Source organism: Hypanus sabinus, chromosome 25 (genome assembly GCF_030144855.1).
Source record: "Hypanus sabinus isolate sHypSab1 chromosome 25, sHypSab1.hap1, whole genome shotgun sequence".
Classification (NCBI taxonomy): domain Eukaryota; kingdom Metazoa; phylum Chordata; class Chondrichthyes; order Myliobatiformes; family Dasyatidae; genus Hypanus; species Hypanus sabinus.
This window is the reverse complement of record NC_082730.1, coordinates 36786433-36801585: the sequence shown is the minus strand read 5'-3', so window position 1 is coordinate 36801585 and position 15153 is coordinate 36786433. Positions and strand designations below refer to the sequence as shown.

Genomic DNA, 15153 nt, shown 5'->3' with positions numbered 1-15153 from the left:
AAACTGCTATTCTCTTCAGCTGTCTTGGGAACTGATTGCTTTTATTCCAAAAATGTTGATTCAGCTCTCTCTTTTCTCTGTTTCTAATTTAGTCTGCCATGCATTTTACATACTGTTTGGTCTACTTGTGATAGCAGTGGAACACCTGAGATGTCAATTGTCCGTCAGACTGACATTTGGATTTTATCACGTTGTCCTCCTCAGTACATTTACAAGATATCTACACTTAGCACACAATTTCTTAATTTGTTTGTATGGCACTCTTTTGTTCATGACATTAAACATGGTTAACTTTATCACTTTGTTTTATACTTCTCCACCAACAAATTGACATAAATCAGATATATGATCAAGGATATATTTTATCTTTTCAAGCTTATTTAAGTTTAACCATATTGAAGTTTACCGATGACACCACTGTCGTCGGCCAAATCAAAGGTGGTGATGCATTTGCATACAGGAGAGAGATGGAAAATCTGGCTGGGTGGTACCACCACAACAACCTCTTACTTAATGTCAGCAAGACCAAAGAGATGATTATTGACTTCAGGAGGAGGGAACCAGAGATCCATGAGACAGTCGTCATCAGGGGATTGGAGGTTAAGAGGGTCAGCAACTTTAAATTCCTCGGTGTTATCATTTTGGAGGATCTATCCACAGTCCAGCATTTAAGTGCCCATTATGAAGAAAGCATGACAGCATCTCTACTTACTTAGAAGTTTGTAAAGATTAGGCATGTCATCTAAAACTTTGAAAAACTGCTATAGAAGTAGGGTGAAGTTTATATTGACCAGTTGCTTCACAGCCTTATACAGATACTCCAATGCTCTTGTATGGAAAAGCCTGCAAAAAAGTAGTGGATATGGCCCAGTCCGTCATGGGTAAAGCCCTCCCCACCACTCAGCACATCAACACTGAGCAATGTCACAGGAAAGCACCATCGATCATCAAGGACCACCAACCAGGACATGCCATTAGCCATAAGATACAAGAGCCTCCAGACCTGCATCACCAGGTTCAGGATCAATTGTGACCTCTCAGTCATCAGGCTCTTGAACCAGAAGGGGTAATTTTACTCAGCATCACTCACCCCATCTCTGAACTGTTCCTACAACAACTCACTTTCAAGGACTCTTCATTTCATGTTCATGATATTAATTGACTTTTTTTTTCTCATTTTGTATTTGCAGTTTTTTTTTGCACTTTGGTTGCTGTCCATCTGACCGAGCTGGCATTCCATTGAATCTATTGTTTTTCTTGTATTTGCTGTGATTGCCCACAAGAAAATGACCCTCAGGGTTGTATATTGTGACATACTGTATATGTACTTCAATAATAAATTTACTTCGAACTTAGATTTGTTCAACTATCACAAACTAAAAAAAATTTATAGGCGGTAAGCTTCTTCTGTGTTGTCACTCGACCATGGGAACGTACATTGGTGCAGTTATAGCAATAAAACAATTGTGGAAATTCAGTTAAAATTAATTCAGAAACTATCACAGTACCAAAATTCTCTTTGCAAAGTAAGTCTAAATCAGAATATACAGAATGATTTTCAGTTTATTCAGCCTCTGTCACTGGGAAAATGCCACTGAGCTGCATATTGAACCTTGCGTTATATTTTGGCCACACCATTTATTCATTTCTTGCTTTTGGATAGTATTGCATCCAATCACTCACACAGGATCTTGGTTATGAACAACAATCACTCAACCCAATTAAGCTCATAATGTGAAATCTTTGCAGTGTAGTACATGAGCAAAGCAAAACAATAATCTGCATAATTGGGACTTTGTTAGTGCTGGACTAACTGATTTTCCAATTGAATGTAATTCCTATTTGTAGCCCAACCACACATCTGACTTATCTTTTGTTATAACATTTTCTCAATAATATAATAAATTTTCCAATGAATGCAATGTGTTTCAATAAAGACAAAGAAGACTGCAGATGCAATCTACAGCAACATACAATGCACTGGAGGAATTCAAAGGGTCAAGCAGCATCTATGGAGGCAGAATGGACAGCTGATGTTTTAGGTTGAGACCATTCATCTGGACTGAAATAAAGAGGGGAGACAGCCAGAGCATTCAGACTGATGGTTTGAGATGCGTCTATTTTAATGCAAGAAGCATTATGAAGAAAGCGGATGAGCTCAGAGCATGGATCAGTACTTAGAGCTATGATGTGGTGGGCATTACAAAGATTCGGATGGCTCAGGGGCAGGAACGGTTATTTCCAGTGCCAGGCTTTAGATGTTTCATAAAGGACAGGGTGGGAGACAAAGGAGGTGGGGGTGTGGCACTTTTGATAACAGATAGTGTCACAGCTGCAGAAAAGGAGGAAGTCATGGAAGGATTGCCTACGGCGTCTCTGTGGGTGGAGGTTAGAAACAAGAAGGGGTCAATAACTCTACTGGGTGTTTTTTATAGACCATCCAATAGTAACAGGGACATTGAGGAGCAGATAGGGACACGGATTCTGGAAAGGTGTAATAATAACAGGGTTGTTGTGGTGGGAGATTTTAATTTCCCAAACATCAATTGGAATTTCCCTAGAGCGAGGGGTTTAGATGGGGTTGAGTTTGTTAGGTGTGTTCAGTAAGGTTTCTTGGCACAATATGCAGATAAGCCTACAAGAGGAGAGGTATATATAATATATATATATATAATACTTGATCTGGTATTGGGAAACAAATCTGGTCATGTGTCATGTCTCTCACTGGGAGAGCATTTTGGAGATAGTGATCACAGTTCTACCACCTTTACCACAGCATTGGAGAGGGATAGGAACAGACAAGTTAGGAAAACATTTAATTGGAGTAAGGAGAAATATGAGGCTATCAGGAAGGAACTTGGAAGAATAAATTGGAAACAGATATTCTCAGGGAAACGGACAGAAAAAATGTGGCAAATATTCAGGAGATATTTGCGTGAAGCTCTGCATAAGTACGTTCCAATGAGACAAGGAAAGGACGGTAGGGTACAGGAACTGTGTTGTACATAGGCTTTTGTAAATCTAGCCAAGAAGAAAAGAAGAGCTTACGAAAGGTTCAAAAAACTAGGTAATGATAGAGATCTAGAAGATTATAAGGCTAGCAGGAAGGAGTTTAAGAATGAAATTAGGAGAGCCAGAAGGGGCCATGAGAAGGCCTTGGCAGACAGGATTAAGGAAAACCCTAAGGCATTCTACAAGTATGTCAAGAGCAAGAGGGTAAGACGTGAGAGAATAGGACATATCAAGTGTTACAGTGGAAAAGTGTGTATGGAACTGGGGGATATAGCTGAGGTACTTAATGAATACTTTGCTTCAGTATTCACTACAGAAAAGGATCTTGGCTTTTGTAGGGATGACTTACAATGGACTGAAAAGCTTGACTATGCAGATATTAAGGAAGAGATGTGCTGGAGCTTTTGAAAAGTATCAAATTGGATAAGTCACCGGGACCGAATGATATGCATCCCAGGCTACTGTGGGAGGAGAAGGAGGAGATTGCTGAGCATCTGGCGATGATCTTTACATCATCAATGGGGACAGAGAAGGTTCTGGAGGATTGGAGGGTTGTGGATGTTGCTTCCTTATTCAAGAAAGGGAGTAGAGATAGCCCAGGAAAATATAAACCAGTGAGTCTTAATTCAGTGGTTGGTAAGTTGATAGAGAAGATCCTGTGAGGCAGGAATTATGAACATTTGGAGAGGCATAATATGATTACGAATAGTCAGAATGGCTTTGTCAAACACAGGTTGTGCCTTATGAGCCTGATTGAATTTTTTGAGAATGTAACTAAACACATTGATGAAGGAAGAGTAGTAGATGTAGTCTATAAGGCATTTGATAAGGTACCCAATGCAAGGCTTATTGTGAAAGTAAAGAAGCATGAGATCCAAGGGGACATTGCTTCGTGCATCTAAAACTGGCTTGCCTGCCGAAGGCAATGAGTGGTTGTAGATCGGTCATATTCTGCATGGAGATCGCTGACTAGTGGTGTGCCTCAGGCATCTGTTCTGGGACCCCTACTCTTTGCGATTTTTATAAATGACCAGGATGAAGAAGTGGAGGGATTCGTAAGTAAGTTTGCTGATGACACAAAGATTGGGGGTGTTGTGGATATTGTGGAGGGTTGTTCGAGGTTACAGTAGGACATTGATAAGTGACAAAACTGGGCTGAGAAGTGGCAGGTGGTGTTCAACCCAGATAAGTACGAGGTGGTAGGTCAAATATGATGGCAGAATATAGTATTAATGGTAAGACTCTTGACAGTGTGGTGGATCAGAGGGATATAGGGGTCCGAGTCCATAGGACATTCAAATCTGCTGCACAGGTTGACTCTGTAATTAAGAAAGCATATGGTGCATTGGCTTTCATCAATCATGGGATTGACTTTAAGAGCCGAGAGGTAATTTTGCAGCTATATAGGACCCTGGTCAGAGCCCACTTGGAGTACTGTGCTCAATTCTGGTTACTTCATTACAAGAAGGATGTGGAAAGCAGAGAAAGGGTGCAGAGGAGATTTACAAGGATGTTGCCTGGATTGGGGAGCATGCCTTACGAGAATGAGTTGGTGAACTTGGCCTTTTTTCTTCCTTGGAGCGACGAAAGATGAGAGGCGACCTGATAGAGTTATATAAGATGATGAGAGGGATTGATCATGTAGACAGTTAGTCTTCTTCCCAGAGCTGAAATGGCTAGCATGTGAGGGCACAGCTCCAAGCTGCTTGGAAGTAGGTACAAAGGAGATGTCAGGAGTAAGTTTTTTACGCAGAACATGGTGTGTCCGTGTAATGGGCTGCCGGTGGCGGTGGTGGAGGCGGATACAATCAGGTCTTTTAAGAGACTCCTGGATTGGTACATGGAGCTTAGTAAAATAGAAGGCTATGGGTATCCCTAGGTAATTCCTAGGCACAGTTTTGTGGGCTGAAGGGCCTGTATTGTGCTGTAGGTTTTCTTTGTTTCTATGTTTGTAAAAATGTGGAGGGAAGGGGTGGAGCAAGGCCAGAAAATTGGATCCAGGTGAGGGAGTGACAGGCAGGTGAGGGAGGGGGAGATTGGGAATGATATAGAGAGGCAGGGAGGTAACAGTCTGAAGTGAGAAGGGGTAAATTATGGTATTCTGATAAGAGAGGAGCAGATACGAAAGGGTAATGGGAAAGGGGAACAATAGAGGGAGAGCTATTACCCAAAACCTGAGAATGTAATGTTCATACATTCAGGCTTGGGATTATTGAAAGGGAGTGCGGGAAGTGTTGCTTTTGTCACTTTAAATAAAACACGGCAACAAGCAGGGCTGGTGACTTCAAGTGAAGTGAAAGAAATTGGACTGTAGTCTGCTTAAAAGGAGTGCAGTAACAAGGGCTTGGCAAGTTAAAATGGAATGTTGGAATCGAGGCCCTGATGATTTGAAAGGAAATGTAATAACTGGGGTCAAGGGAGCTAAATGGGAGCACAGCTAACATCATCTGGTGAGTCAAATACCAAACCATCAGCTTTTCTGATAGTTGGATTGTCAGAATTTTAATGTATCTGGATATTCTTCCCACAAGAGTAACCTGCAGATACTAGATAGTAATATTGCTAGATTGTATTATCCAAACAGAATTCTTTCCATTAATCTCAATGGCATGAATTTTAAAACCAGAGGGGAATGCAATACTATATGACATGAAAATTTACCATGTTCAGAATAATCTGAATCAGGCTTAATATCAGCAGCACGAAATTTGTCATGAAATTTGTTAACCTTACAGCCGCAGTATAATGAAGTATATGATAAATAAATATAGAGAGAAAATGAATTACATTGGGTGTTTATACACACACACACACATCTCTATATGTCTATTAAATAGCTAAGTGAAAAATAAGTAGCGCAAAATTACAGAAAAAAAAGTAGTGAGGTTGAGTTCATAGATTTAACGCCCATTTAAAAATCGGAAGGCAGAGGGGAAGAAGCTGTTCTGGATTCACTGAGTGTGTGCCTTCAGGCTTCTGTATCCCCTTCCTGAAAATACCAGTCCGTATATATTACATATGCTGATGAATATATCTGTATTCTCTTCCACTCAAATATGCCATGTTCAGTGTGAAATGCATTAAGTAGACATTTTCATATCACACTGCAACCATATATACAAAACTGTATTGCTAGCAAATATCTAAAACCATTCCATGATTTCATGCACGAATAAGGAACAAGCAGGGAAAGGGCTTCCTAAAAGTTATGTCAGGCTTATGTATGCATCTGCATATGCTTATGATATGTACAGTATGTGGTTTAACGTGTCAGTCCAAAAGCAGATAATTTTAATTTGTCATAAGACTGTTGCAACAAATAACTTCAAACCACTTTCCACCAAGATTATCTGGTGGGTAAATGTTTTTGGGCACTTACCAGAGAAGTTCACTTTACGGATGTATTCAAGGAGGATCTTGCCGTCAATGGGATCCATTTTGGAACAAAGTCCGACATATCCACGGCAGAGATCTTTGTGCATGTTGTGCAAAGCATGTGCCATGGCATAAACTGCATCGATAACAAAGAGTACTTTCCCCTCTTGTTCATAAGAGTTGTTCCGGCCAATTCGTTCCAAGCCTAGCAATAATAAAATCACAAATGTATGGTTTAATTAAAACCATGCTAAAGATTGACGCATATTCATTGTCAATGCTTTGAGAGACTGAAAGAATTAGATTTATTTGAAATACCATTACTTTCTGTATTTTTGGAATATTAAGCAATCACTTCTTGCTTTCACTGCTTCTTTTTGCCTGACTGTCATCCATTTGAATCCATGTTTAGGCCAACTTAAATTACATCCTTTCAAACATCCTCCGAAATATCTACAAGTTGCTAATGTAGTGATCAGAACACTTCTGGTATCCTGAGATTCCCTTCCTCAACATCACTTTGATTGTCGAAACACATCCAAAAGTTAAAGTATCTTCTGCACAGTAGCCTGAACAACCTTCAATAATACTTTCACATGATAAGGTAATTTTGTGTAGGAATAAAGGATTCAAAAAACTTCAAGATTCAAAAACTTTATTGTCATTCTAACCGCATATCAGCTCTGCAGGGCAGAATGAGACAGCGTTTCCCAAGAGCAGTGCAATCATAACATAACAAACGCAATACTAAATAATAAACATAACAATAAATAGTAAAACACAACAGCCACATGTCAGTTAAAAACAAGTTATAAGTGTCCAGTGCAAGTTAAAAGTGTCCAAAGCAGAGCCAGGTAGAGCAGCTATTTGGCAGTCTGACTGCCTGTGGGAGGAAGCTGTTTAGTAGCCTTGTGGTTTTAGTTTTGATGCTCCTGTAACATTTACCTGATGGCAGAGGAACAAACATTTCATGGGGAGGGTGTGAGGGGTCTTTAATGATGTATCGTGTCTTCTGGAGGCATCAACTCTGAAAGAGGTCTTGGACAGAAGGTAGGGAGACCCCAATAACCTTCTCTGCTCCCCTAACCACCCTCTGCAACGTTTTTTTGTCAGCAGCACTGCAGCTGGAGTACCAGGTTGTGATGCAAAAGGTCAGCACACTCTCAACCACACCTCTGTAGAATGTAGTTAAGATGTTAGTAGGGAGTGATGCTTGTTTAAGCTTCCTCAGAAAGTGCAATCTCTGCTGGGCTCGTTTCGCAATCCCAGTGGTTTTCCTGGACCAGGATCTTATCAATATTAGGAGTCATTCTGGTTTTCCTTATCAACATACAGCTCGGCAGATCTCTCATTTCTATCACATTGATGACATCACACCAAAATGGGCATTTCTTTCTGCTTTTATTACTTCTTCAAGTTAATAGTCCTGCCCTCCATCACGAAATTACTACACCCATTTTTGGGACATTAGTCCAGCACTGTTACAATAGTTACAAGCTTTCCACCTGCTGTACACACACCCCAAATCACCCCTCTGATCACACCAAATTATAAATTTCTTTAGCCAAAGGGTGGTGAATTTATGGAACTTGTTGCCACATGCAGCTGTGGACGCCAGGTCACTGGGTGTATTTAAGCCAGATATTGATTAGTTCTTGATTGGACATGACGTCAAAGATTACAGGGAGAAGGCCGGAAACTGGGGTTGAAGAGGAGAAGAAAAAAGGACATGATTGACTGGTGGAGCAGACTCAATGAGCTAGATGGCCTAATTCTGCTCCAATGTCTTATGGTCTTATGGTCCTATATTTGTCATATACTTCTTTTGTTGCTGGCATATCTTCACAACCTAAGACATCCAGATTGAACTGAAAAAAGAACCTTTTGTTTTGAATTATGAAAACATGAAAATCAATTATGATCCAGAGGAAGCCACAAGCAATGACAATTTTCTATATGCATGTCATTCGAAAATGAACTCCTAGTCTAATCCCACCTTGCAGTGCTAAACCTGTAACCCTACAGGTCATGGTTCACCTAGGACATATCCAAATGCAGTAAATGTGATAGGGATTTCTGCTTTCACCCTTTGTTTGAAAATTTTTCCTCAACATCTCTCAAATCCTTACACCAATTAACTTGAATCTATGTTTTTTGATCTCTTTACACAGATCCTTAAATCTATCTAGCTCTCTTAAATATTAGTAAATTGAATCTCTCCTTAGGGTCCTCAAAGGAAGGATGTTCTATCCCTTGCAACGTCACTATGGATCTCATTTGCACCATCTTCTGTGCAATCTCATCTTTTATTTTAGCTGTTTATTTAGAGAGACAGCGTGGAATGGGCCCTCTGGCCCAATATAAACTGCCCAGCAACCTACCTATTTAGCTCTAGCCTAATTACAGTACAATTTACTATGAACAATTCATCGACTAACCAGTACACCTTTGGACTGTGGGAAGAAACCGGAGCACCCGGAAGAATCACACACGGTGACGGGGAGAGTGGACCAACTTCTTACAGATGGCGCTGGAATTGTACTGTGAACTCCGATGCCCCGAGCTGCAATAGCATTGCGCTAACCGCTACGCTACAATTGCGCCCCTTAATCTGCACTCTTTCCAGTACTGTGGTGAGAAGATCTATAAGGAGTACTCAGGTTGAGGGTAGTTTTGTCTCCCCCAAACCGTTCTGATGTTGAATTCTACTTTGATCTGATAATCATTTATTTCCCGCCTCTCCAAATCCTGCAGGATACACTTGGACGGCCTCATACCTGCCCCTGTCTTATGTTCACTTCCAGCATAATCTTCCTGCACTTATGCACATTATGTGCCTCAGCTATTAAGAATTAGATTCTACTGTATAACTGGTAAGTGTCACTATAGCCTGCATAACGGGAGGTCATACATTTACGGCATTATGTGATAATTTATCTAAGCATTTTATTGCATTTAGGATGTTATGATTGATTCTCAACTAGCATGTGATAAAATGCTGCTGCCCTGTCCTAGTTGCTACTGTATGGCTTACAGGTGTAAAGGACACAGGCTTTGATTTGTAAATCAGTAACCCATGCAGAAAGCTGCTTTCGAGGCTAAATTCAATTATCCTCTGTCAAAGTGTCAATTGAGTATGTGAAGCATGTACATCTGTAAAGCCAATGTCTGTCAAATTCTTCTTTGCTCATTAACATGGAATGCAAGCTTCCCCACCAGTAGGTCTGTTTCTGATCAGATTTGACTGACTCTTCTGTATTCAGGGGCCTTTTGAGGAAAGATTATATTCTGCAGATAGTTGGCAATCTTTTTCAATTTGTTTCTTTTAGGTAAATTTACATTTTGTTTCAAGGAAGAGAAATTCTCAAAAACAAAGCTGTAGAGCCATGATATGAATTATCAAATAATTCAGTTAACGAGCTCTGAAATGAGCTCAGAAAGAATACAATTATTTTGTTTTTGTTTGAGAAACAATGTTGAAATAATTAGTTGGATTTAAATAAAAACAGAGCTGAATGTTAAAGCTTAAGATAAAAATAAATGTAAAATTTGAGTGATTTATTTGTCTCTCTACTGATTACTTTATATGTTGTTGACAGGAAATACGAACAATTAAAATTATATATTTTTCTTCCATCAAAGAAAGCAGGAACATAAATTATGCCTTCCTTTAGGTCAACCAGAATAATTAGTAATAAAGTGATATAGACCAAATCTTATAGCAATTCTAGCCAGTCTAGTAACTGGAATTGGCTCAACTATTGTAGCAGTGAGTACTAAAGGAAAATCGGATGCTCCACCATAAAATGTTGTAAAGTTATCCTAAATTTGGAGCAGTGTGTTACATCTGGAAAGAGGTGGCGTGATGGAAGCTGCATCATTCTCAATAGCACCACATATAACTAAATACTATTTCTGCTTAGCTCCTGTCTTTCCATCACCTGCAATCATTCAATTTACACCATTTATTCTGGTAATATTGCAACTAAATTGTGAAATCTGTGTTACAGTGCTATGTACACCATCCCTGGGCAATGATGAGGCTACATGTTTCCATGTTGGAATAATAGCCACTTCTACAGTTGCTGTCCTCAAACTCAGCCTCATTCTCACCAACTATGACCCTGCTGTCAGGATCCTAAAGCTGATCTGCTGAATCATCATATTACAGCATGAGAAATAAGTGTAGAACAGGTTATTTATCCCTTAGTCCCTACTAGGGCCATTCATCGAGTTCATGGCTTATCTTCTAACTCAGCTCATTTTTAAGGACTATTCCCATATCCTTTGACCCCTTGGAAGAGGTTTCCAAGGATTCACAATTAGGTATGTCATTCACTTCTGTATATAGAACATTTACACTAGAAACTTCCTCGTACAATCTACACATAAACCTCTTCTTGTCATAGTCATAGTCATAGTCATAGTCATCAAAGAGGAATTCAATCACTAGTTAGCAACACAATCATTATGTTCAGGAAGACAGCACACCACCACCTTGACACGGACAATGAACACTGGCCTTACCAATAGTGCATCATCCCATAAATCAAGTTTTAAATTAGGAACAGAGTTCTCTTTATTGAGTCATCTAGGTTAATATAGATTTTCAGGTAGATATTATTTCCTGACCAGATAAACATCTGGTGTGATAAAAATAATTTCCAATATATGACAATAAAATCCTGTTAACTGGCCTATTTCCACTATTCAATTACATTGACATAAAAACAAGTAAGGTACTTTAGATTAAACAGTAGATCAATGGCAAAGTAATATTCTTGAATAGCTGGTCCATGGAATATAGAATAGCAAAGATGCATTGCAGTTAGCATAAAGCTGTTACCCCGGTTCCTGGCTTTCTCCCCGTAACCTTTGATGCCATGTCCAATCAAGACCCTATCAATCTCTGCCTTAAATACATCCAATGACCTGACCTCCACAGCTACATTTGGCAACACATTCCATAAATTCACCACCCTTTGGCTAAAGAAATTTTTCCAAATCTCTGTTTTGAAAGAGCGCCCCTCTAAACTGAGGCTGTGCCCTTCTGTCCTAGTCTCTCCCATCATGGGAAACATCCTTTCCACATCTGTCTAGGCCTTTCAACATTTGAAAGGTTTCAATGAAATCCCCCCTCATCCTTCTGAATTCCAGTGAGTACAGACCCAGAGCTATCAAATCTTCCTCATATAATAACACATTTATTCTTGGAATCATCCTTGTGAACCTCCTCTGGACCTCTCCAATGCCAGCACACCTTTCCTCAGATGAGAGGCCCAAAACTGTACACAATACTCAAGGTGAGGCTTCAGCAGTGCCTTATAAACTTATAAAGCCTCAGCATCACATCCTTGCTCTTGTATTCTAGACCTCTTGAAATGAACGCTAACATGGCATTAGCCTTCCTCACCACCTACTCAATTTGCAAGTTTATCTTTAGGGTGTTCTGCACATGGACTCACATGTTAGTAATTTTCCTCTAATATCATTGGCTCTTAACTTGGTAAACATCCTCATGTGTGGCAACTTGTCAAAGGCCTTCTGTAAGTCCAAATATACAACATCAACTTCATTCCCTTTATCTATACTACTTGTAATCTCCCCTCAAAGAATTCCAATAAGTTCATCAGGCAGGATATTCCCTGAAGGAAACCATGCTGGCTTTGTCCCATCTTGTCCTGTGTCACCAAGTACTCCATCACCTCATCCTTAACAATTGACTCTAACATCTTCCCAACCACTGAGGTCAGGCTAACTGGTCTATAATAATTCCCTTTCTGCTGCCTTCCTCCTTTCTTAAAGAGTGAGTTGCATTTGCAATTTTCGAGTCCTCTAGCACCATGGCAGAGTCCAATGATTTTTGAAAGATCATTTCTAAAGCCACCACAACCTCTAATACTACCTCTTTCAGAACCCTTGGGTGCAGTTCATCTGGTCCGGGTGACTTATGTACCTTTAGGTCTTTCAGCTTTTTGAGCACCTTCTTTCTTGTAACAGTAACTGAACCCACTTCTCTTCCTTCACACACTACAACATCAGGCATTGCTAGTGTCTTTCACAGTGAAGGGTGATGCACAATACACATTTAGTTCATCAGCCACCTCCTTGCCCCCCCCCCATTATTATTTCTCCTGCCTCATTTTCTAGAGGTCCATTTCTCTTTTATTTTTAACATACTTGAAAAAAACTTTTACTATCCACTTTGATATTTGTTAGCTTGCTTTCATATTTCATCGTTTCCCTTCTAATGATTTTTTTAGTTGCTCTCTGTAGGATTTTTAAAAATTCCCAATCGTCAAACTTCCCATTAATATTTGCTTTGGTATATGCCTTTTCTTTTGCTTTTACAAAGGCTTTGACTTCCCTTGTCATCTACTGTTGCACTATTTTACCATTTGAGTATTTCTTCATTTTTGGAATACATATGTCCTGAAACCTTCTTTATTCCCCCCAGAAATGCCCACCTTTGCTGCTCTGCTGACATTCCTGCCAGCAGCTCCTGCCAATTTACTTTGGCCAACTCCCCTCTCATGCCACTGCAATTTCCCTCACTCCACTGAAATACTGCTACATCAGTCTTTATTTTATTCCTATCAAATTTCAAAGTGAACAGCATCATATTGTGATCACTGATTCCGAATTGTTCTTTTACTTTAAGCTCCCTAATCACCTCCGGTTCATCCCGTAACAGTCAATCCAGTATAGCTGATCCCCTCGTAGGCTCAACAACAAACTGTTCTAAAAAGCTACACGTACAAACAAACTGGAGGAACTCAGCAAGTCGGGCAGAATCTGTGGAAATGAGCAGTCAACGTTTCGGGCCGAGACCCTTCATCAGGACTGAAGAGGGAGGGGGCAGCAACCCTATAAACAAGGTGGGAGGAGGATGGGAAGGAGAAGGCTGGTCGGTGCCAGGTGAAAAACCAATAAGAGTAAAAATCAAGGGGTGGGGGAGGGGAAGCAGGGAGAGGATAGGCAGGAGAGGTGAAGAAGGAGTGTAAGGGGAAAGCACTATGTGTAGTAGAATAACATAGAATCATGAGAGAGGTGATAGGCAGCTGCAGGAGGGGGCAGAGTGAAAGTGGGATGTGGGAAGAGATGGGGAGGGGAATACTGGAAGTTGGAGAATTCAATGTTCATGCCAAGGGGCTGGAGACTACCCAGACAGTATATGAGGTGTTGCTCCTCCAACCTGAGTTCTGAAAAGCTGTCTCTTAGGCATTAATCAAATTCACTCTCTTGAGATGCATTACCAACCTAATTTTCCTAATTACCTGCATGTTAGATTCTCCCATGACTACCATAACATTGCCCTTTTGACTCGCCTTTTCTATTTCCTGTTGTAACCTGTGGTCCACCTCCCAGTCACTGTTGGGAGGCCAGTATATAACTGCCATCAATGTATTTTTATCCTTGCAGTTTCTTAACTCAGCCTACAAGGATTCAACATCTCCTGATCCTATGTCACATCTTTCTACTGATTTGATGCCATTCTTTACTAGTACAGCCACACTACCCCCTCTGCCTACCTTGCTATCCCTCTGATATAATGTGTAACCTTAGACATTCAGCTTCCAACTACAACCATCCTTCAGCCACAATTCAGTGATTGCCACAATATCATACCTGGCAAACTGTAATGTATTTCTTATACCACATGCTTTTAGATGCAATACCTTGAGTGCCATATTTGCTATCCTTTCTGCTTTTGCATCCCTAATCATTTCATACTCAGCCTGTTGGCAGCAGCTAAGTCCCATCATCTGTTTGCCCTTCCAGATAATCTATCTTTACTTTTTTACCTTCCATCCCATTCTGAATCCCTTGATACGTGTACCCACGCCCCCCCCCGCCGCCAAGTTAGTTTAAACCCGCCCCAACAGCTCTAACAAACCTCCCCGCAAGAATATTGGCCCGCCTTGGGTTCATGTGCAACCTGTCACTTTTGAACAGGTCATACCTCCTCCAGAAGAGAACCTGAAACAGTGGCGCCCTGCACCAGGTTGTCAACCATGCATTTATCTTTCAGATCAACCTGTTTCTACCCTCACTGGTGTTTGGCACAGGCAGCAATCCAGAAATTACTACCTGGAAGGTCCTGCTTCCTCATGGGATACTTATTGCTTCGTTCCCTTTGGCAAGAAAAGTTAGTATGCAACGCTGGTGGTGTACCGCTGCATAATGTGGGTGAGCAAAAAGAAGTGGGTGCAAGCCATGAGAACAGCTGCAGGAAGCAACGTGAGTGAAAAATACGAGGGGAGAGAATGAGAATGGGACAGTTAAATAAAACAAAAAAGAGACGGAGAAAGAGAGACAGATATGACTAGTCAACTTCTCTGGAACGTGAATGCATTTGAAAATGGCGACAATGTTTGTAGGTATGGGGCATATGACAAAATGACAGAGCGATGGAGTTCATAGACTGAAAGATTTGACTATCTTGCACTGGCAAATCAAATTGCAGATCATATTTATGTTCCAACTTTTCTGACTGTGAAGGCCACAAAAATATTTAATTTATTACGCAGTCTAGTACAACCTGCTAAGCCTGGCAATAAGACTTATGAGGACACAGTTAAATCCTTAAAGGATTGCTATTCACCTAAACCTTTGATGATTGCTGAGAGGTTTAGATTTCATAAAAGGAATCAAGAGGAATGTGAGTCTATTTCACATTCTGTGGTGGAGCCGAACCAATTGTCTGAACACTGTGATTTTGGGCAGTTACTGAATGACACGTTACATGATAGTTTTATACGAGGT

General features: G+C 40.4%; 1 protein-coding gene across 1 annotated transcript in view; it reads right to left on the bottom strand.

Annotated features, from left to right (window-relative positions):
- Nucleotides 1-15153, bottom strand: part of LOC132381175 (metabotropic glutamate receptor 4-like) — a 1091809-nt gene that overhangs the window by 447399 nt on the left and 629257 nt on the right. The window contains exon 6 of the mRNA XM_059950466.1: nucleotides 6392-6592. Coding sequence (XP_059806449.1) covers nucleotides 6392-6592 — 201 coding nt within the window. The remainder of the gene's footprint in view (nucleotides 1-6391; nucleotides 6593-15153) is intronic.